A 25116-nucleotide genomic window follows, 5' to 3' on the forward strand; every position below is an offset into this window, starting at 1 on the left:
CTCCAGTCAATAGGACTGAAGACGATCCAGACCCTGACACATGAGCACGTGTTTGTGCAGACTACAAAAAACTGCAGACTCTGGCAGAAAAAAGCAATTGCTCTGTTAYGAGTTTGCCTCTACCAAAAGGAATTTCAAAGATAATGCTGTAACATTTTTAACAAGTTTTTGTTATTTTGTTTGTTTGCTAAGATTTTACAGCCAGTAGATAGACCTGTAAGCACCAGATCTGTAATTGCTAGGGTCCCCGCAGAGTCTTGGCTCTAGGCAAATCGAACAATATAGTATTTCTGGGCTCACCTTCAGGTATTGCTTTACCCCGCTTTTGCTTACAAACGCGGCAACATACCAGTGACTGAATTGCAAGTAAAGCTATAACCCTCAAAATGACTATATGATTAAAACGACTGATTCCAAACTTCTTACGTCTATGACTAATAGCGACACATTACAAATGCAAGCCTGCCTGGCTGCTCAGCTACACCTAGCTGATTGGTATTTTGCTCAGAACACAAATACACATCTCTAACAAGCTATTAACTTATGCCATGTTACACAGTATTAAAACGCTTTCCTTAAAGCAATTTCCTTTAATCACTAAACAAAAGTTAAAAAAAGCTTTAATTTAGGCTGAATTAAAAATGTTAGTGCCTGTATCGGGCCAAGAATTCAGTGGTCAATGTGCAGAGGTTATGCCCTCTATGAAATAAAAATAATTTCCTTTTTTTTTTTTTTTTTTTTTTAAAAAAAAGCCACCACGCTATATTCAATTTAACAACTTCATCCCAAAAGAGAAAAAAATTTTTGCTATGAATTTTAATCACTCTGATTTAAATAATCCTCTTGTGTATACTAACTAAACTCAACAGAGGCAAATAAAGACAACTGGCCCGCTACTTAACTACAGAGCCTTCTGCGGGACTACTAGTGTCTTAGGAGAAAAACTAACGGGCCTTTTTAGTATGTTTTCTTTAAGTGCTATCATGCACTCTCCTAAGACAAAACATTGCATTCATAACACTGCACAAGCAAGAAAAGATGGATTGGATTTGTGCATCCATATTACACGTGGGCTGAGACGCTCACGCTGAGCAGGCTTTCAAACAAGGCTGCTGAAAAGTCTTCTGCCTTTAACATGTTCTCTTGGCTGGCTGCCCAAGCCCATCTGTCTGGAACGGCACAGTGCCAAACTTAAACTGCTATGACCCTAACTGAATAATATCATGATGAGATTACATGAAAAGTCCACAGAAAACTACAGGCACAAGAATATGTGCAAAACCATTCTTTAGAGAATAAATTTACCACACCAGCAATTTACTTCTCTTACAAGAGACAAAACTTCCCAAGTCTCAAGGGGGGGGGGGGGGGGGGGAAAAAAAAAAAAAACAGCAACAAGGATGGAGCAAATATACATGAACAGGTTTGCAAAATCATCTGCCCATTTCCTAGAAAGTTTCCTGCCTAGAAAGATTCATTCAGTGCCTCCTATTTCTTTTAAAACCTGAAACTATCGTTTGCAGCTTAGGACTACAAAAGAAAAGCTAAAGCTCAGAATGATTCACAACTGAAGTAGCAGCATGTCCCTGTTCTCTCTACTATCTCAGTATTTCCCAGCAAGAAGCACAACTGAGCACCATTGCTACATTCGCGTCAGCAGCATCGGTGAGTCTGCTTGCCTGCGCCACGGAAGCATTTCTTCTTAACAGTATCTTACTAACTTTGTAGTAGAATTATTGGAAACTGTTTTCATTTTGTACTGTCTTGCCAGCCATATCTGAAGAACATGGATGATCATGAATTTAAAAGCACTGAAATAAATAAAACCACCTGCTTCCATGTTTACATTATTCTGCAATATCAAAGCAGTCCTAGACCTGACACAGACGTACATGCTCTAGCTATCTGCCACTTGGGAGATGCTGTCCTCTTCCGTATGGACTTGCCTGGGAAGTTAGTTAGGCTGACAGGCTGGAAGTCTGAGCATGTAGGCAAAGGTCTGCAGTGAAAGACCTCCTGCTGGAAACTGCTCCAAAAGAAACACCAGAAACACGCACGTTTTGAGCGTGACTACTGAAAGTGAGATAACATAAAGCAGCAGGTGTTCTCCAGAAGTAAAACTATAGCTTTGGCAAGCCGTATTTCGGTCGGCATTTTTCTCGGAATGCATATGACTCTGCATAGGCATGTCTGAGACTACAGAATGAGATAACTGAAGAAAAAGAATGAAACAAAGCTTTGTTGATAGATCAACACACAAATAATCAGTCTAGAAGACAGATATTTGTCCCTAAAATGGACAGATTTTGCATTTTAGTTTTTATAGGTTTAAAGAAGATGTTCATGCTTTAAATTCTGGGACAAAAGGTCACGTCACCTTTCACCACCAATAATAGTTACGATTCTAGCTAAATTATAACTTTAAAAAGACAAACTGACAAAATTTAAACTAACCTTAATGTTAAAGAGCTATTAATGCCTATGCAATTATGTTGCATACATATATAACACAACAGTTCTTGTGTAAGATTTTGAAAAACTCTGAAATTGTAATTTGGTGGTACATTATCTGCTAGTATACTAGTTACACATTTGCTATATATTTGAAGAATGTATTTTTCTCATGTGTTCCTAAGCAAATATTTTGTCTAAACTTATTAATACACAAGTACATCGTGATCCTTGTAAATTCAAACCTTCTGGGGCTTCAGACAAAAAGATTTTATAATAATCCTAATTTCACTATCCTGTCTATAAATAAATCTAAGATATTCCAAAAACCCCAAATATTTTGAACAGTCTAATTCCTGGGAAATGAAATGGCACATCTTTGCATATAAGTACCTTGATGAAGGCTTTATAGAACAGGGGAGGAAAAATATTTTTCTAAGATTCTTCAAGCTTTGAAAATGTGTAGCTTGTTAAAAGCCATAAAGCAGGGAAAGAACGGCACATCTGAGAATCTCCTGTGGATTCCACAGAGAATTACAAAGACTGTTGCAAAAGGATGGCAATGAGCACTGCTTCATGGACCAAGAAACTCAGAACCATGGAAGGCATCCAAGTCACCTAACTTGCCAGCAGAAACTGAAACTCTAACAAGTCTGGTACAGGTGCTCCTCAGGAGCCCTTTGCATACTTGCAAATAGAGGTCTGGTGGCACACAACCATATCTGGCAAGAGGGCAACAGAAATGTGTCACTTATCCAGCTGAAACTTGGGAAAGCACATCAAACCACAGAGCAAAAGTAATACTAAGAATTCTAGAAATCAAGTAGTAAACTAAAACACACAATTTAATGCATTGTTTTTTCATCAAGTTGAATAGCTAGGAAAGATCTTACACCTATTTTCTCCTCCCCCCCCATAGCTTATTTACCTTTTGCTTTTGTATAAAATTGCCTTATATTTTTAAATTATAAATGGCATCCATTTAGCTTCAAGTATGGATTTGTTTACACATACGTTTCTGAGGCCTTAAAATTACATTAAACATTAAAATACACTTTTGCATTTTGTTTTCGCATTAATAGCTGGACTTCCTTTTGCCCTCAAAAACTCATAAACTTCAGGTAACTAAATAACAGAAGAACAGTAATAGCCCCCAAACCAATAAAGAATAAAGTAGCTTTTCTTGCCTGTCAAAGGACCCCATTTTCTATTCGGAGCAGGCAAGCTGAAAGCGCTGCTCTTCTGTCATTCCTTGACAGTTATAGACTAGTTCTGCACCTTATTAAAGATTAAGGTTTGCCCAGGCACTCTCTTTTGGCCATCTCCTGTCCAACATTTATTACAGGAGAACTCGAGATTAGTGCCATATATTCTTGCTTTGAAAGAACTCTATAGCTGAAAATGAGGACACACAACCAAACGTCACAGAGCAATTCAAAARGTATTCAATTAACTACTTAGTGTTTCACCTAATTTCATCTTTCCAGATGACCATATCTTTTTCTTTACCTTTATAACTCGATTTTATCTTTTAGATTATTTTTTGTAGATTCTAAAGCATAGAAGGAAGGTGTTAACAGGATAGCTTTTTATACTGAAAAATATATTTTTGGTTTGCTACAAAAACATTATTTTATGAACAGAATTATGTAATATTTATAGAAAAGGCCTGCTGTGCGTAAACATTAGTTTGGGTCTCAAACCAAATTAGAAGTATGTTATAGCAAAATTCAGCAGGCTAAGCTATCACAAGAGAAATACTACTGTTGCAAGATTTCTGCAGAACAGTGTTTTAGCAAAGGCCCGTTATCAACTCTCAGCATTTCTCAGAGACCACCAGGAACAATCATCACCCAATTTTTACCCCAGAACATTCACGAAGACCACACATATGAACATTACACATACTATTATGGCTCTACACTATACCGATCCCAGTGTCAGATACTGTTTGTTTGGTGGAAAGGGACCCAAACAGTTATGAGCCACTCTCCTAAGTTGGTAATGACACCACGGACATGCTCTGTTCTTTTTAAAGATGGGAACTCAAGGTTTTAATTTTTATCTGTTTAATTATTCACAAATCAACACGATAAGCATGCTAAAATGTTATTATAGCCTGTGTACTAGAAATACAGGATGTTCATTTATTGCCAATACAGATTGAAGAGACGTCCTTCAAAACGCATGCATAATTATCACCATAATATTCTTTCATTATACTTTTCCTCAGAGAAGCAAATCAATATAGCACTTTCCCACCTAACAGTTTGGAGTAGGTTTTCAGTACAGCATTTGACAAGAAAGAATCAAAGCCAGTTACAAATTCTACTGTAAAAATAACTAGTATCTGTAGCATCCCAGGGTGGGAGGGAAGAAAGTTAAACAGGAAGAGAAAGCAAAGCAAAGGAGAATAATATTCCATAGGTCTAAAACAATTATTTGCTATTGATGTAGAAATATCATTATGCCCAGTACGAGTCAAAATGCATTAGCATTCCATCTGCCAATGCGGCAGCAACCATTTTCTCTATTTCTGTTTGACCTCAAGCCTTTTATGCATAAATGTCAGGGCTCTTTACAATTAATCATGTCTACCACAGACTAATTGTGGACAACAGAAGTGCAATTAACACAAATTTGCTTCAAGTATTCACGAACATTCAAAAGCATTCATTGACACAAGTCTTAGGTACCTAACCACAAAAACTGACAATTCTCTCTCTCCTGTTTTCAAGCAGCCTCTGTGTTAGGAAGCTAAGCACACCATTAAGGGCAGTAGGAAGATAGAAAAAATGTTCTGTCAATTCTTAAAATCTGATTGCTTCAGTGATACCTGCTACACATACACACAAAGAGAAAACAAGCAAAAGAATTAAAGACATTTCTCTCTCAGTCCAAGTAGTTATTCCAGTGAATACGGAAATACTTAATCTATTTTGCGTAGTAAGAATTTTTTTTTCCCATAATTCTACCCTAACATAAAAGGCAGTTTCAAAACAGCATGCAAATATATATCTTTTCCCATTTCTAAATCAGGTGAAACAAATAGACAAAAATATATATATAAAATAAGAAACAACTAGACTTCACCAGTCTTGATTTACTCTTAATATTGTGCCTGGTATTTTATTTTCATCTAGCCGGGGAACTAGTGGCAAAAGTCTCTCTAGCCATACAAACCTATTTGGAAATTCTGACCTAAACAATGCAGATGTAATAGACTTTTTTTTTAAATACACACTTTACATTAAAGAATTTCTTGGACAGTTGTGCTATTTCTAATCAGGCCCCATGGCAAATATTCACCAACTCTCACAGGAATAAACTATTCTCACTTCAAACAATTGTTACAGTTTGAATCCAATTGACTCCAGACAAAAGTACTGAGATAATCAGCATATTAAAGCCAACACTATAACCATATGTTAATTATGTAAATGATTCATTTTAATCAGCTAGAACCATGTAAAGAGTTACAAGGAATGCAAATGTAGGGAGTTATTAAAAATCTCATTATTATTCATCTTGGTTCCATGCGTGAATGTATCCATCCAAACAGATGAATTAATAGTTAGATGAAAGATGAAAGAGCTGGAGGGGAAGTCTGTGGGAAACCATCTGTCTTGCTTTGTATCCCTCCCAGGCTTCAACTACACTGCAATATCCACATGGAGAACAATCCCAGAGAAGAGACAAGGACCGTCCATACAGCACCTCAACCAGTAGTTGCTGCTGCCACAGAAAACGAGAAAAATTACACCACTTCCTATTCGCTCCCAACCCAAAACCCCCAGTAATTTTCAACCGATCCAGGCTTCCAGCTGTTTTGTTCAGTTCTCATGAAGATAGAGCAGGTGAGTACGTGTACTCAATTTCACAAACTTAACTGAACAATTTAGACATGATGACGTTAAGCATACTAAGTAGTCCAAAACTTTCATTTTAAATCAGTGGTGGTGTTCATTTTCTCTTTAAAGAAAATGCAAAATTTAATTTAATTGGGTATTTTTTAGAATTTCCACAGATATCAAAATGCTTTCCTGAGATAATACTTTGTCAGGTAGCAGTCTAAAAACACAACTGGAAGAATGTTCTAGAATTTTGTATTATTAAATTTTGATTACAATGCTTTACTGTCAGCCTATGTGTAATCCTGATGTTCTTCAAAGTCGTCATTATCTAGAGCCATTTTTTGAAAAAGGGGATCACACAGTCTCTCATACAGTCTTCTCTGGTCTACCACTGTTCTTCCATAATGTGAGTGCACAGGTCCAGAAGACAGAAAGGGAAAAATTGATAAATCAGTTCATACAGAAAAGTGATTCCACTCTGACCAAAATATACAGCGAGTAGTGATTTATATAAAGGTTGTAAAGTATTTTAAGGACTTTTATCTAAGGAAGGTCCCCTTCTAATTGTCCATTAAATGTTAGAACGGCTATTCAGGAGCTACAGTAATTGGGACTCGTGTTAGTATCTAGATAGGTGTTCTCAGCATCAACAGCAGAAGCACTTTGTGTGGGAAACACAGAAAATGTTTTAGAAACACTGTAAAAACCTGTACTTTGTCTAGTTCTTGCAAGGAACTTGGGGACACCTCTATGAATTGAGTCTTATTCCTGGAAGGGTTATTTTTCATTAATTCCATTCTCCTTGCTCCCTGTATACGTGCACAGGAAATGGATTTTGTGCAGTACCTATTTGTATGAAGAAAAGGGTCAAGCAGCCATTTTCATTCCTGACTGTACCACAATTTTGCCAGTACTTTGGGTGCAGTGCAATACCTATTACGTAGATAAATGAGGATTAGCTGAAAAGGTAGGGCTTAAAGCCACAGAAGGAATAAAAGGGTTGGCATGTTTTACACAGGTAAGTATGCATTAGGTTAAATCTTTTCTGCGTATCTTCATAAATCTTAGAGAGCAATTTATTTAAAATCAAAGATACAATCTACTTTTTAAAGCCTCGGTTAAAGCCAGCTACCGCCATGCCGCAGACAAAGCTCAAACCACATACACGAATGAAGAACACAAGTCAAGTGTTCAGTTCATTACAAAACTGAAAAGTATGTATTTATTTACTTTTCCCCCAAATTTTTTTGTTCCGATAAAAAGACTTAGCAAATATATTTTTAAAATATTTTTGTCAGTTTTCAGAAGCTTTATAAAGCTTTGTTCTTCGTACTCTAATGCTTTCATGTTTTTCTTCCTGATGTCTCCTAATGCAGCTTCTCTGGAATCATTCTATTTTTGATCTTTAATCCTTTTATATGTTTTTTCTTTGCTTACTCTTGCATGTCTTTGTAGTTTCTATAATTGGGTCTTTGCACCATTTTAACAGGGTTTAGCACTGTGCAGCTTGTCAAATTCAAGTACAAGTGAGAAGAACCTATCAGTGGTATAATAAATAAGCAAGTAAATTCATATCATCACCACCCTGAAGTAAATGTTTGCCATAAAAATGTAAACTTCAATTCCTCTCACTCTGCAAAGGTTGGTGAAGCCTTTATCCATTTTGTAGGCCAGAAAAATGTGTAATTGCACAGAAAGGGCTTTAAATCACTAATAGGTTATTAAAAATGGCTACACATGTGCAGTGAAACAGGACTTCATTAATTTCTTCTTGAGGCGACTGTGTAAATTCAACTTAGGGAAAAGTGCTTGACAGCTTTGCAACTATTGACTGACATTCTTCAGCAAAGCTTCACTGAGTACAGAGCATGATTTAAGCACATCCTGGCGATAATAAACACAGCAAATGAAAAAAGATAGCAGAGCATCCCTACACTGGGTGAAATAAAGAGAACCAGTGATTTTTAAGCATGCAGCAAATCTGTGTTAATATTAAAGGCATTATAAATCCTGCATTATTGAGAAATTTCAGCACACTCTTCAAGAATCAAGTATTTATTACCTTTTTCGGCAGTTCATCTGTTTTTCTGGTTCCTGGTGACATTTATATCTCACAAAAATGTTCATAGAAAATAACTCATATCGAGCTACAACCTTAAAAAACACTCTGCTGCATTCCTACAAATCCACAGCATTTAAATATAGAAACAATCTTTTGTACATATTTCCTGAAGAACACCTTTGTTGGAGCATTCTTAATTATATAATATATACAGCTACTTAAAAGTCTGTCCCCAGAAGCATGAAATCAGCTGTGACAAGTCTCCGTCAATGAAAACGGATGATCCGTGCTAGGCTAAAGTAGATCTTTCATCACAACATGACCCAGTGAGAAATCTTTCTCATGTAATTAAACAGGTATGCATACATAGATACATATGAAACCAAACATAAAACATTAAGCAAACTAAAAAAGAGTTTCCAACCTTACATTAACGATTTTGTCTGTATTACAGGGATCGCTTCCTATTTACGCAGTCATTGATGCATAAACTATACAAGAGGAGAAAAGATAGACTGTGAAAAGGGAGAAACTGAAGCAAAACTATACTGAAAATAATAATAGTTTTAATTTACTAACACCTTGTTTATCATTGCAAAACTTAAGCAAACAAAATCACCCAGATCTTCCTCTTTGTTCTTCCCTGATATAAATGCTGTATGATACATAAACTTCACAAATATTTCTTGAAAAGATGTTCTGTTGCCTTTATTTTGCCTCCGTGAGTGAGTCCCATAGACACTCTTGCACCTTTAAACATTTCGTATTATATTATTTTGACCCTTTACAAGATCTTCCAAGTGCTGGTATATTATTTTGACCCTTTACAAGATCTTCCAAGTGCTGGTATATTATTTTGACCCTTTACAAGATCTTCCAAGTGCTGATCAGTAAAAGGGGAGAAAGTTCACATTCTTCTCTGAGATAACATAGTAAGTTCTGCAAAGAACAAGACTTGGCAATGGTCATCTGGTGACACTCAAGAGCAGCTCTAGGGTTCCATCAGACTTCCCTCATAAAGCCCTGATTTCCTAACAGTTTTTCCTCTCTGCTGCGCACACATCAGCATTCTTGTGATGAACTAAGGAAAAAAGCAAGTAAGGACAAAAAGCTCCTTACAGCAGAAATATGGTATGTATGTTTAGCTCTTCCTTTTGTAGTATTCTCTATAAAGTGATAAAAAAAACAAAACAAAAAAAAAAACAAAAAAAAACCCTCCCACTTTATCAAGGTTTATTTATTTCGCTTGACTTCTTTGAGTTTCTTAATCTCTCTGCTTCCTCCACGACCACCTATCTTCTCCATAACCAGAAAATATTCTCAGTGAATGTCTTGAATTTCAGATCCTACAGATCATCATTATCATCAACAGTAATGGAGAAAGCAAGAAAACCAGCTGATCATACTCACAGAGTATTATGATCCCAATTCAGGAAAGTACTTCAGCATGTGCTTTACTGTAATTTCGGTGCCTCCTTGAACAGAGATGTTTTTAACACATGTCCAAATGCCCTCTTTTACTGGAGGCTTTTAAATGATGTATGGATCAACTGTAACTTGGTACAAGTGACACTACAGCACTAAGGTTTTAGAATTCCTGAAAAGCATGTGTATCTATACCTGTCTTCCAATTTAAAAAAGGAGAAATCATACAATTAAGACGACAATCTACATTAAAACGTAATAGTTATCACAAGCGAATTAAGAGCAAGTAACACAATGCAAACTTCCACACATTACCTGTTTACTATTTTGCTGTTAATCAGTTATCGTTACCATTGCGTGTTTTCACGCACTGCACTGATGTTCTACTTCTGTTTAAAGGAAGACCACACATTTCCGGGACTACTTCTGCTTCAATGACCATAACCATGCCAGCTCAGAGAGTGTACCAGACAGTGACCTCAGGTCAGAGGCAAAAAGAGCCTCCCAGGCACTGCTGTAGTTAAATGTGTCCTATGCTAATTTAAAATAAGCTTTCTTCCTACATTTTCTGTAGTATCAAGGGTTGGGGCATTGTGCCACTGTCATAAGCAAACGTACCTGAAGGAAAGGAGTGGTGCTCCTGCTCTTTGGATGCACAGACTACAAGCCTTGGCAAAGCCTTGCAGAGAACTCACTACTGCTACGTATACAGCAGAATCTCAAGATCAGGCCGCAGGCAAGACGAAACAAGGATACCCACAAAAATCAGTTAATAGTAACCTGTGCTTGAAAAGTATTTTTTCTCCTACTTCACAAAATTTGACAGTCAAAAAATGCACACAGAAGACTTCAATGCTGATTATTTGAACAGATTACATATGTCACTCTTTGCATACACATAGGCAGCAAGATTGCCATTTCTTTCAATACTGTGTTGGAAATAGACTCAATAAATGGGATGTTTAAAAAAATCCAAACATTTAAGAATCACTTGAAACTACTGGACTGTATCTTGTTTACTGCTGCTCTAAGAAGCTTTTTAAAATAAGGTGTTAAATCTCAGAGGGATTATCCTGAAATGAAATTTTTAATAACAGCAAAATAAACCCATCCTTCACAGCTCTGTATCTCACAACTTACTGTTAACTCTCACCTCTCTTCCTTACTATACATTTGTACCTATGCTAGCACAATTTCATTCTCTCCTGCTTTGATTGCAGGTATTTCCAAAGGAATATTATGCTCCATACGTTGTGTTCTGTTCAAAAACAGAAATTAGATACCTAAGTACCTCTGCAAATCTAAAAATTTATATCTAATGTCTTGCTCCTGTAGGCTAAGGAAAATTGTAGAAGGAAAGGCTGAAGGAACAAGGACTGTACTACCACAAGAAGAAGACTGAGATTGATGCAACTCTTCAAATACATAATACGTCATTATGAGAAGGATGGAAATAACTGTTTTCTGTGCCCAGTCTAACCAATGGCTAGAAGTAGAAATAAAGAGAAATAGAGCCTTGCAATGTAAGGGTAACTAAACATTCAAACATTCAGCAGGGTATCAGCAAAACTGCTGGATTCAAAATTACTTGGATATTTAAAACAAGATTAAATATCTTAAAAGGTCTGTTTCGTGTCAGTCTCTGGAAGAAATTCTATAGTATGTGTATTCAAGAGGACAAGCAAGATCATAACGATCCCTTCTGGCTTGAGTATCTTTGAATCCGTGAATCTGAAATCCCTCTGCACAGCAAGGAACTTGTCTTATATAAATTTATAAATTCACTTTCTGATTCTGAAATTAAAAAACAGAATGCAACAGAAATTTAGTTCCTTTACGTTTGAGAAATGATTTTTTTCAAAGAATGAAGAATCATTTTTTAAACAAAAAACAGTTTGTCCTACATGAGAGAGAGAAAATAATCTTTATTTGTTCAATTTGATTTTTCTATTCTTCAAGGAGACGATATTCAGTCTCATGTCCTGTCAGACAACCTCAAAGCATGTACATTGTTTTTTGAAAAAAAGCTGTGACAGATAATTAATGCTGTAACTATTTTATCTTATTCTTGAATCAGAACTGATCTTGAACAAAGAAAAACTAAATAAGTTTATCTAAATTTAGAGTTTTTATCTTCTTCAACAAAATATATTCTCTATTGGGAATTATGCATGCATACAGAAAAACAAAGTTCAAAATGTAACAAATACTAACAGTGCAGTAATAGCAGTATACAGTACATCTACACAGAAATGCATTCAGTAGGTTTAATCTTTACGTTAGGGAACAGCTGGCAATTCAGACAGTACATCTGAGAATCACCTCATGAGCTAGCTGGTATCTTTCTCAAGAAACACTTGCACAAATACTTTAAGTGCTTGCTAGTATACAGTATTCCCTAAAATATATATCTTGGATCTGTCTCTGAAGGTATCCGATTCCCAGCTCACAATCTATTTTTATGCTGCAGATCTCAGCATATTTTTTGTGAAGCAGCCGAAGAATGGTGCTCAGAATAAAATTTTAATTAATAAAATACAAATGTTATGCCATTCTAGTGACATAAAAGTGAAAAATAAAACTAAAGCAACAAGAATGGAAAAAGTTGTAGAGGAAACTGAAAAAAATGGGGTAAAAACATACTAATATCACAACAATGGTCTTACAGAACGACAGCAAGAAAATAAGGTGCTGAGCAGCTCATTCGCTATATTGGGGGGGGAAGTACTCAAAAACAAAAAGGGATAAAAATAAGAAAAATGGGCTTAAATAATTATGTAGTTCATGTCTTTAACCCTGTGATATTTTTAATTATTTCAGGTACATGACCTTAACTTCTGGAGCTTAGAGGAGGCAAATCTCCACAAGCTTCCTTCTTGCTAGAATTAAATTAACATAACCTGAGAATGTAAAACAGAAAAAGTCATCCCACCTATCCAGAAACACAATACTGCACACTTATTAACATTCTGAAATAATCTTTTATCATGCTAAATAAGATTCACCAAAGAATCACTGGCCTACCCTTTCCCCTCTTCATTTCCCATTTCATATTGGAATAGAGAGAATAAAATTGCTTTTTTGCATTTTGCAATTATTCTGCTAAAGGAAGGCTTTTATGAAGAAGTTTGTTTGTGCAGTTCTGTAGGAATCAACAACCAACTTAATGCAAGAGAGATATTTGCAGCCAGAACCTTTCACCAAGAACATATGACCTAAAGATGACCTTAATTATAGAAGTACCTTTCACAGATCCTTAAGCGTAAGAGAGACGATGCCTCTTACGGACAGGTATCACATAGCCACCAAATGAGTTCACACACACAAGTCCATTTTAGGCACACGCATATAAAGGCCATGCACTCCCCAGCAATGCGCTAGATGTTCCTCAGAAGTCCACCATTTCCAGAAGGCTAACAAAAAGTGATTTACTTAAGACAGAATGTATTTTCTGTCATAAGAGCAAAGCGTATTTCTCAGAAAGCCAGTGGATTCTCACTGCCTTACTCTCATGCTTAAAAGTACAGACGACCATACATCATAACCCACACGTCAGACTACAGGCCAGCTTTCTCCCCACTTCTGCTATGAGGAAAGACAACATGAGATACTAAATCCTACTTACATTCAACTGCATCTGATGAGGAATTTAATTCTCTTCAAAATGTCTCTGTTAAGACCAGAAGAAAACAAGGGAGTCTAGTTTGGTTTTTTGTTTTTTGGGTTTTTTTTGGGGGGGGGGAGGTATTTTTTTTATTTGTTTTGTTTTGGGGTTTTTTTTTAAAAAGGATTTTTGTGTCTTACTATGAAGAAAAAAGACTGGAAGAGCAGACAGGTTTCAGAGACCTCTTGCATATTTGAGTGAAAAGACTTACTGACTGGGCAGGCAACTTACAGATTCCTTTACAGACCTGGTACTGAGCTTTTACATTATTAAAAAGACAGTCATTCTGAAACAGGAAAGCAATGTCTGTCTTCCATTTTTGCCTGTATTCTCCCCCCCAACACACACACACAAAAAGACAGATATGAAATACTCATTGACATTTCTAGGTCAACAGACTTTCATAGCGTGTGTAAGATATTCTGTTGTAACAAAAATAATCAATCCCTGCAGTGTTTCCGAGATACGAGGAAGGCAGGCTTTTTTGGCAACAACCAACTACAATGAGTCCAGTTACAAAACATATCACGGACTGTAACAGTGTTTGGTTCTCAGCATCTTTTTCAACAGTAGCTGCTTTCACATCTTTGAAAACGATGAATCTCATTCTCTGTAAAAACAGACATCATAACATGATTTTAAAAGTCTACATGTCTGTGGTCCCTTCCTTACTCCCCTACCAGTATGCCTTTAAAGTCAAAAAGTAACCCATCATTTCAGACATAATAAGCAAAAAGAGCAAAAAATATCCCTCTGGCCATCATGAGGAGTTGCCACTACACAGCTGATCAAAGTGATGATCATGATGAACGTGGAAAATTACCAAGCACAATAGCACAAGCCTTTTAAATCAGTGGAAACAAAGCCAAATGCCACCCAGAAAAGAGATATCAAGTGTAAGCATCCTCAAAATGCTGAAGAAACTTTCTCATGGATGTAAAGTTTCTCTTAAAGATATAGTTCACAGGGCAGTGCATCTGAGCACAGACTCAGAGCCGTCAGTCACAACTCCTTACGGCTTCACGCAGCGACTCTCACGAATCTACTGGAAACAAAAGTTCACATGGCCTGCCTTCCTCCCAGACCCGCGCGTCCCTGTCGGGAGCACATTCTGCAGAGGTGGCTTACAGCACAGGATACACGTACCGGGCTTAACTGTGCCTAGCAATTGTCTTGGCCAGCGGAAATTTCCATTTTCAGATGGGAAATGTGTGTGAACATCTGCTACTTTTCCCAGTGCCTAAATTTAACTGTTCCTTCTTGGAGGAAGGCATAGAATTCATGCATTCTTTTCTGCAGTTAGAAGAGTGTGTAATTACTTCAGTCAGTCCAGCAAAGCATGCCAGGTAAAAACAGTACTCTCTCTCTCTCTTTTTTTTTCCCCCAGAACAGCAGCATTCAGAAGGCTTGAGCACATTTTACCAACTAATCTCTACAAAGTAAGTCACCAGGGAGCTAGAAAAGACGACAGTTACTGACCAAAGATACAATGAAACTGATTCATCTCTTTCTTTTCTTCTAGAATTACAAGTTTTGGAAAATTCCTTTGATTCATCAACTATTTTAGGCCACCTTCAGAAAGAGCAAAGCTTTATACACACTACTTTCCTTGGTGAAAGATTTAGGATTTTGAAGAATTCTGAATTAATAAACATGGAATTACCCAGAGCCATTTTTGCAACCGCAGACTTTTTTTTTTCTTTTTTTTTTTTTTAATAAACTAGCAAACATTAACATTGTTTTGATAGGGGATTAAGGAGACCAACTCATCAAAGACTGGCAAGCCTTTTAAGAGAAACTGGGCTCACTCTTAACTGCTACTCTCCAGGTTAGCCCTAACCTCACAGTACCCTGTTCTGTTACTGGATCCAACTAGTGATAACTGTTAGATCTTCTTATTATATCTAGTTAGTATTAAATTCAGATACTTATCTCTTAAAAGGAAAGAGAACACAAAGAGACAAAGAGAACATGGACTTCAGAGTTCTTTTCAACAGCTGGACACACAGCAGGTTGAGATCTACATTTGCAAGATTTAAGTTTTATTCTACCTTCAGCCACTGTAAGGCTAAAAATAAAAAAGTCTAAAAATTATGGATGCAGCTTTGCATCTAGACACAAGACTAAAAAATAATAACAACCAAAAGTATAATTTAATTCAGTATTCCAGTATTCAGTATTCAGTATTTGCTCCGATTCGCCTCCCTTACGGAGGGAAAGGAAAGCTCGGCTTGTCTTTGCTGCGCTTGTCTCAGTGGACTCTTCGATGGCCACAGTCGTGACCCAACAGACAAGCCTGCTCATTCTCCTTGCTGCGTCCCTGGACAAGCTAGAAAGGATTGCTACACTTCTTAAAGGTTTTTTTTTTTTTTTTTTTTTTTTTTTTTTTTTTTTNAACGGAGACCAAAAGTGAAATGTAGCTTGTATCTGAGAAGGTAGCTTTCAGATACTGTACATTTGCCAGCTACCGCAAATTCGCAAATTTAGGAAACACTCAGTACTAAGAAGTTACTATAAATGCATAACAAAGAAGAGAAGATTAAAAAGGCTGAGGAGCAAACCTTTTCAAAAACTTTTTCAAGTATGGCTCATGCTTTAGAGGAGAAAATTTACCGAGGTTTTGTTAAACCATCTTCCCAGATTTCTGAAGAATTTGTATTTCCTGTTCCGTATATAAAGAATCGGCATCCTCTTCCAACCTGCTTTTTGAAGGCTCTAAATGATATTTATGTATTTTCTCCAACAATTCAAGTTACTAAGATTCAAATTTCTTCAAAAAGTTTGATAGATTCAAATAGTGTTTTTCAGAACAATTCTAGGTCAGAAAGTTAAGCTAGAAAATATGACTTACTTAATTTAAAAAAATGGGCTCTTTCAGTATTTTTCAAAATATTTCAAATTTAACTCTAACTTCTGCTTACAAAGAAAACACATAATGCATCAGGAAAACAAAACAAAAAGTAGAAGTTTGGTCAAGCGCTATCTCCACCCTCCTAATTATAAAATAAAACAAAAACTTGTACACACAGAATTCATACCCAATACCATCAGAGATTAAGAAACTATTTTGAATGGAAAGGTGTACATTTTCAAAACTTCCTTTCACATAACAAACAGGTGCCACTGAGTGCTCACTCCAGCATCCAGCTGACCCGAACCACCTCAAGTAGGCTTACACAGACGAGAGCTACCTCCAGGGAGCAGGGGAAGATTGCTCGGGCTTACTAATGCGCTGAAAGGCCACATTACACTGCGGCTGGCAGGGACAAAGCAGTGATTCATTGTGGATTACGATGAACAAGCTCACTTACAGATGCAGGAAGAACTGCTTTACTTTTCCTCTAGTCACTTCTTTAATTAATGTGGTCTTTCCTTTGACGGACGATGTAACTATTTCTTCAGAAAAGCATGATATAGTGGTAATTTTTCAACTTCTCACCTATATTTAGATTCTGATGTAATTTAATTCTAAGATTTTTCTCTAGAATAAAAGAGAAGAGAAATGTTTGGAAATTCCCCTTTTTCCTTTTTTCCAAAACAGAAACTTTACGTGGTGTCTCTGGTATTTGTTACTTATCACAGCCTACATTTTTTTTAAATCCAACATCAGTGTACTTAGGCTTCTTCCTGGCTTCTTTGCAGTAACTTCCAAGATTGCACCACCGCAGCACAGAATTTATACAACAATAAAACATTAGGTATTTTCTTACAAGCTTATACTGAAAAATAACATAAAAGTCCAAAGTACTTTTTAGTATTTAAAATAATTCAGTAGTTTAAGAATGTTGCACTGGTAAGTTCCAAATCTCTGTCCTGTTTACTAAAATGTTTTATTCTTATCAAGATCAGCTACAGATCTGTTAAATCCCTGGAGCAGTAGGATGCTATAATTAACAAAGGATCAGTTCAACCTTAGCAATACCATAATGTAGAGGAAAACATTAAAAAAAAAGGAGAGTAAAATTCAAGCATTGCACATACATACAAAATGAAACAATTACTGAGCAGGGAGGGAAGGAAGAAGCACATCTAAAACCTAAGGCAGAAAAACAAGAACTCAAGTGTCAACAAGAGTTGTTTTTAGAAATGTCTGAAACATTTCTATATAGTACTACTGTCAGCAAAAAACAAAGATAGCTGGTATTTGCCTGCATAGCTGTTCGCGACTTGCAGAGAAATCCAAGTATGCGCATTTCGGCAACCTCTCTTCTTTCGTAGGTGGGTTCGGCCTTTACTAGTTTACATGTCTAAGATGGCGAAACAGCATTTTATTGGATTTACCAGAAACGTCAATGTTTCAGAGAAAGGAAGGTGCTGTACACATTTATCACAGTGAAACAACGTATAAATAGCCTATCGTTTTCTCCTCCATTACTTTCAAATTTCACTAGTTAGCATAAAGGAGAGGATTACACGCTTTTGAAATAGTAAATATGGCCACGTAAGACCAAGAGAGAGAACAAAGTACACTTCTAGTTCTAAAAGGTAAAATGAAAAAGTACTAGAGCAATGACCATTTCACCAAATTTTGCATTTCACAAAATTTAAGCAATGATTCATATAGTTCAGATTAGTTCCTATTTTCAGCATCATCTTAAGAAATAAGCTGTTGTTATTAAGACAGACATTCTGATAAAGTCATAAGCATAAACAGGCATTTCCATGAAATTCACAATTTGTTGCATTTCATTCAGAGGTAAGGTCTCAAAAAACACTCCAAAGGCAAAATACTAAATATTCTGACTCCTGAATACATAGGAGACAGATTTTCGTTTTCTTTTCAGCTTGAACAGCAATAAAACAATATGTATATGAAAAAACTAAAAAACTCTTTATTAATTTAATAGAATCATCAAAATTCATGAGGATTAAGGTATCCTCTAAGCTATTTAGCTTATGTATCTCTGGCATTAAAGAAAGATAGATCAATAGATAGACCTTGCCAGGGCGTCATCTACCAGAATCTACCATAATCCACAACAGTGTGAATCTCATGAAATCCAAGTGGAAACTCTGGCACAGTACATTCACCTTGCATAAACTCTTATCATCCATATCATTGATTCATATCATTTATTTACAGCATTCATGACTTGTCACTACATTAAAATAACCAAGTTTGTTCAAACAATCTCTGAACCCTTCTGATGCTCATGAGCTTCAGACAGCTGGCAAATATTTAGCCAGGTGCAATTCCATCACTCTAATCCAATAATAGAACAGTTCAAACGCTATCGCTGATTGTTTCAGCTGAAACAATCTATAATTTAAATTACGATGCCACTCACCATATTTTTTTCCATAACATGGCCAACTGAAACAGACATTCCATATGTTTATGATATTTTCTTTGAAACCAGGTCTGAGCAAACAGAACAAAAAAGCAAAACAAAACAAAAATATAGTTTAGCTAGGCTTCTAACTCTAATTCGTTGTGCCCAAGGCTCACGATCAGTGGAGGAATAAGTACAGTTTTCTAGCATGCTCTATAAAAACAGTTGTTCTATGTTTAGAAACACAAACAGATTTTGGTTATGGTACACAGCCATCCTAATGAAAGCAATGGAACTTTTCAGTTATATCTCCAGGAATAATCTGGCTAACAGAACCTTTATTACCGATGATTTTGCATGAGAAAGAGCTGAAATTCCCAAATCCTAGGAAATATCCATCTCAGCTTGCTGACTGCGAGTTAGGAAAGCCAAATTAAGCCATCTACATTTGCTTGTACCCTAAGAAAGTTCTACACAAAAATCATTTTTCTAACTTGTAACACAACTTTTCAGAGACATCATGCAATTTAGAGACTAAAAACAAAAAAACCCTCAAAAACCATTTTGCCAAAAATAACAACAAATTTTTTTTAAGGCAAACTTACATGTGCTATTTTTGAGAAATCAAATCTTTGCTGTTTTGCCTCATTTTGGGGACATATACACAAATACAAACTATTCTAAAGTTCTACTTATAGAAACTATTCTGTTCATGCAAGTTTAGATATCCTTTTATTTATTCAACCTAAAAAAGACATTGCAAAAGATGCAGCCACGAAGTGCTAGATTTACCCTGTTTTTGTTACATCTAAACATTCCACTGAAGCGTATCATCCAAGCTAGGACGACATAATCTAGTGACCGTAATTATATATCACGATGCCTAAAATGACTAATACTGCTATTACACCCAAGAGCGAGACAGAAAGAAAAAAAAAATACCGTGACTGTTAGGGGGGCAAATAATTTTTTGCTATTTCATCAAGTTCAGAAGGAACTTCTGACTATGACAAAACACTACAAAATGCTAATGTACTATTGCCTAATTCATTCAAATTAGGTTACCCACTGATTTCTGAAATAAAAGATGATGGGACAGAAGTATGTAGTTATGGAAGAAAGATCAACCACTTCTTTTTTTAACCAGACTAGAACCGTCCAGATAGCCTACGATACTCAGTTAAAGGTCTTCATGGTCAACGGGGAAAGACATTCTGCATCGTCAGCCCTCCCTCTCCATGAGTTCACTCAGCATTTATTTTATGTTATCTGCCACCTATTGCCAAAAAACAAAGGCAGGTTAGAAGAAAGAAATCTCCTGCGATAACACTGACAAAAAGACTTTAAAAGCTGTCAACAGCCTCTTGAGCTGGTCTGACAAAGAGCGCATGCTGGCTACATTCCTTGATACGTGAATTAAATGAAAAAAAATGAAATTGTATTTCTAGAAGCCTAAACGCTGATAATAAAGTTACTGCAAACAAAGTAATGCAGACCATATCATCGTTATTACCAACATGATTCCTACTATTATGCTTCCTATTAAAAGCACCCTTGATTCACAAGGGAGAAAAAGCCTTTGTAGATCTAAGACTAAGTAAGAAAAAAAAAATAGATATACTGTCTTGAAAACAAACCAAAAGAAGCAGTCAGTTGGAAAATGATTGCGGGAGTGAAACGTTAGTCTTCCACCCACAGAAGCACTGCGAAGCACAGTACTAGTAACAGCAGACCCTTATCACCTGCAAAGACAGAACAACACAATCAAGCCAAAATAAATCTGCATCTACGGGAAATCACCTACTTACTGCATTTCTTATTGCACTAGGTAGCAATCCAAAAACAACTAAGATGAGGATTTACCATTTCAGGCAACATGGAAAGAACTAAAATTCTTGTAATTTTTATTTCAAAGGCACTATTCAAATAAAAATTCCTGAATCATTAACGCCTTTCCAATATAAGTTAATACAGCCCAATGTATCCAAAACATTTTGCAAAAGTGGACTTCCAGAAGGTAGCTGTGTTTTTGCAGGTAGCCTAACATACTGGCATCTGCAAGTATTTTGAATTTATTCACTGTTAACACTTCCATACACAGCATAAAGTCAAGAACTTTACAAACTAGTAAAGATGGAACTGTGAAGAGGTCTCGCTACTTTTCACAGTATATTTGAGGCACTTCTCTCACTTAGCCCTAAAATAAAATGGAACCGTCTCCAGATCACCACTTTTCCAATTGTCAGTCAATCACACTAGTTCACCGTTGTGGAAAATCTGATGCACAGATATAATCAAAATACATTAAGAACAAGGTAAGCAGCTACTTAAAAGTACAATAATTCACAGTTTTTCAATCAGTGATAAGTAACTGACCATTTCCTGTATTTCTTCCACAGTCCTTTACCACTTCAAAAAAAAAAAAAAAAAAAAAAAAAAAAAAAAGAAAGAAAGAAAGAAAGAAAAAAGTAAAAGACTAAAAAAAGGACAGAAAAAAAAGGTTTCAGATTTGCACCTGTGGTTTAGCTAGCTGAAGTCTGTGACAATGAACATAACCTTTAAACCCTCAGGACTCTTACAGCCTTTCTGGTCCCTATGCTAAAATTTTTGTTTTGTTTTGAAGCCCACTTTTAAAAACATTGACCATATCCAGAAAAAATTAACAGTATCCTTCTGATCTTTAAACATAAAAAGTGCATTTCATATGAAGCAGAACTGTGTTTCCATCTAGGATTTTTAAGTACTACTTTTCACTGAAAAGCCTTGAATAATCTCAAATAATTTTCTTATACTAATAATGCATACAGAAAATTCTTTGCTAACATGGAAATTGAGCTGCCTAAGCCAGTCACAGAATAAATAATTTAGCATCCATCATTAAAATGTCATATATTGCATTTGCATTTTTAAAGTATTTTATCATAGTCCTGTCACACCATATACCCAGAGCAAATGCAAAGATTTTAATATACCTAAAATACTTACACCTATGAAAGATGACGCTCATATACAGACATGTAACCCATTATTCTGCAAAATATACTATTCTTATATAAACCTCTAAACAGTTATTTTGTATGCTGTGCTTTGTAATTTTAACAATAAATAGAACTACACTTTGCAAGCTGATGCTGACAGCCTGCGCGGCGGCACGCGGCCCAAGGAGCCTCCCGCAGCACGGCAGTCCGGCGCCCCGTCCAGCGCAGGCGGGTCACGTTCATCCTCACGACAGCCTGCCGACCTGCCCGCTGATCCGGCCCCAAGGTCCCCCCACGTGAATCGAACAGCAAAAGCGGGATGCCAACAAGGGCAGCACAGCAAGTCCGTCACTGGACTGCCAGGTAAGGCGCTCCGGCGTTTCTGTTGCCTCCCGTCGAGGGAAGGAGCGGTACGGCTGCCCGGAGAGCAAGCAGGCCCTGCCGCCCACGGCAGACGGGCTGCCGAACTGTACTGCCCTCCCCGGCCCTGACAGCAGCGTGACCGTGGCAGCCTGGGAAGCTGCCAGTACATCTGGCGTGCCAACTCACAGAAACATCTCTCCTCCCACATGATGCAAAATACTATTTATGCATCGTTTATACTCTCATGTGATCTTCTCCCCTATAATTTCATAACAGRAAGGAGGAGGGAGGGAAAAAGAGATACTATTTTTCTCATTAGAAATGTGCTAATAAATCCAAGCCAATTCTAGCAATTAAAAATAAGTTATTTACTTGGAAAATAAAACTAACTTTGCAAGTATAAATTGATATATCTTGGCATCTCTCTAATACTAAATAACTACATCTTTGCTCCAAGAACGTCTACATTTCATTCTTCATCTACTGCTTTTGGATTACAGATACTTTACTCAGACTTACTTTAGGAGAGGGACACTATAAAAAAAAGTCTGTCAATCTGCAAATGTAAGCATTCCAGTATCACAGACTGACTGCAGATACCACAAATACAGATAAAAAATTGGGGAGAGAAAGTAGCTAAAGCATTTAGTCTTCTAGTGCATCCACTAAAACCATAATTCAAACATTAGTTTGGTTTTCCAAAATGCTATTCTCAGGCACAAGATTAGGGAGGGGGGAGCGAGGATGGGCAACTACAAAACAGTCCATACGATGAACATTTTTCTACTGTGTCTGTAAACACACCTTTTTTTTTGTAGAATACTTCTTATTGCTTGGCTATTTTAGACCTACRTTAGTGGGGTACTATAGGCCTGGATATAACTTTCTGAAGAAAGAAAAAAGAAAGAGAAAAGAAAAAAGGATTTGAAATAAGGCATCCCAAATTTTCAAAGGGCCCTTTCTTCTAATCTATCTGCTTGGATAATGCGTCCAGAGTGGCATTTTGTAATGACAGCAACTTTCCAACAAATCAATAGTTATTTAATTCCCAACAAGCTCTCGAGTCCATTAAACCTGATTACATTCACCCATTTCAGTTGGGTGCAGTTATTTTTCCTACACCGGCACTTAATCTATAACAGGAACTTATGAGAACTTTCAAAAGCAATTTCAGCATCAATCAGCATAGAATGAAAGGCACGATTTGCTTGTAATTATTTATCGGACAGGATGGCACAGGGTCTGACTGAGCTCTAGCGTCCGACCTTCACCCCCAAATTCTAATGGATACGAAGGCCTGCTCGATGCGCTTAAGTCTGCCGCTGCGTCTTACCGCATAAAAAAAAGTTGCATCAGTTTGCATGGGCCACAATGCATATATTTTTTCAACACCTGGTAATGGTCAGCGCGCACTGCTATACTTCTATTTTAGACATACGTGTCTGATATTAACATGAAGATGACAATTCACAATCTTAGATTACCAAATTTATCTATATGGAAACACTCCCTAGTTCACGCTGCATTCCCCTGCTACACCAGCTAACCATTGCAATAAAGGAGCACAAAATGAAAATTACAAACAAATMCATCTCTTTGACGTTAATTTGACTGACCTCTAACATGATACAGAAACGCAGTACTCTACGTTTCTCTTTTTCTTTTGACCCTGCTAATGCATCGTACCTAATTGCTGCCACTTATGAAATAGACTTCTTTATTTTGGCAATGCTTGGAAATACTACTTGAATATTTTCTTAGTGCTTTCTAATACTGTCAACGATGTAAGCAGCATTTTGCTTACTTAAYGTCTACATGGTGAATCTGTATAAAATCCTAAATCCAATAGCAGAAAATGCAGTAGTACCACTTACCGATTAAAAAGCAAGGAAAAAAAAACAAACACCATAACAAAAGGCCATAATTGCCAGTTAACTTCTACAATACAGAACTATCTCACAAAAGCAAAATTTTGTACTTTCAGGACTCAAAAGGGTCTGCACAAGTATTCTGTGAAGATGTAATTTTCCACACGCACAAAAATGCAAAACTTTATTCATTCAATGTGACGCATAACTTACGAATTAATGCATATTTAATGCTATTCATATTTGCTGTACTGAAACGCTTAACCTAAACACATCATGGTAAGTTACTTTGTCTTATGACCTGCCGTGGGAACGCTGAGTCCCTCAGAAACCTAGAATGGATAGCAGATCCTCTGCCCTGTGGTCAACCTCGTGAAGCAAAGGCATGAATGTTAAACAGCAGACAGATCAATACAAGCAAATATAGCTCAACTACACCATTTATTCAGCCATGAGAGATGTCAATACACAGATTAGGGTGATCCATCTTTTTGATTTCCTACTGTCTTCTCACAGACTACATGAGAGCTTTTGCCTGTATTAAAAGTGTTTGCTTTCTCAACCATAAAAATTCCAATTATTACTCTAAGTGCACTAGAGTTAAGTTGCTTGTTGGAAGCAGCCTTGCATTACCTGAACAAGTCCAGCGAAGTATGGTGCTGCTGGCAGAATCATTGGCACTCCATACGGATGTAGCAAAACTCCTTGAGACGACAACATGGTTTAAGTGATAGTATTACTCCCACTAAAGCTAAACACATCAATTGAAAGTTAGGGGAAAATCTATATACCAACTTCTTCCAAACTCAGAGCTAGAACCAAATAACTTCTGTCACGGGCAAAGCCCACATCAGCTGTAAAAAAAAGAAAAAAATTGACGTCAGCAACTCTTAATGTTAAATTTTTCTTCAGAGACAACAGATAGAGACAACAGCTGCAAAGCTAACTCTACCAAAAAAGGAAGGTGCTATTTTGGGACGAGCTTAAATAACATGACTAACCAACTACTCTTTATCAGTTTAGATTTTTCAAGTAATACACACACAGAGATCAAACTCTCCAAGTTACTCTTCCCACAAGACAAGAATTAATTTTGTTATCAGCAGCAGGATACACATGACAACATTTACTRCTAGAAGGTATTAAAAATGAGTCAGTTTTATCATGGTTGTGTAAAT

General features: G+C 36.6%; 1 protein-coding gene across 4 annotated transcripts in view; it reads right to left on the reverse strand.

Moving 5' to 3' along the window:
* Positions 1 to 24672, reverse strand: part of RBFOX1 (RNA binding fox-1 homolog 1) — a 259878-nt gene extending 235206 nt beyond the window's left edge. For all 4 annotated transcript variants that reach the window (XM_085303559.1, XM_085303576.1, XM_085303568.1 and 1 more), the window contains exon 1: positions 24572 to 24672. In XM_085303559.1, coding sequence (XP_085159685.1) covers positions 24572 to 24658 — 87 coding nt within the window. In that variant the 5' untranslated portion in view covers positions 24659 to 24672. The remainder of the gene's footprint in view (positions 1 to 24571) is intronic.
* Between the last annotated feature and the right edge of the window lie 444 nt (positions 24673 to 25116).

This window comes from Rhea americana, unplaced genomic scaffold, assembly GCF_003343005.1.
Source record: "Rhea americana isolate MKP2758 unplaced genomic scaffold, rheAme1 scaffold_10, whole genome shotgun sequence".
NCBI lineage: Eukaryota > Metazoa > Chordata > Aves > Rheiformes > Rheidae > Rhea > Rhea americana.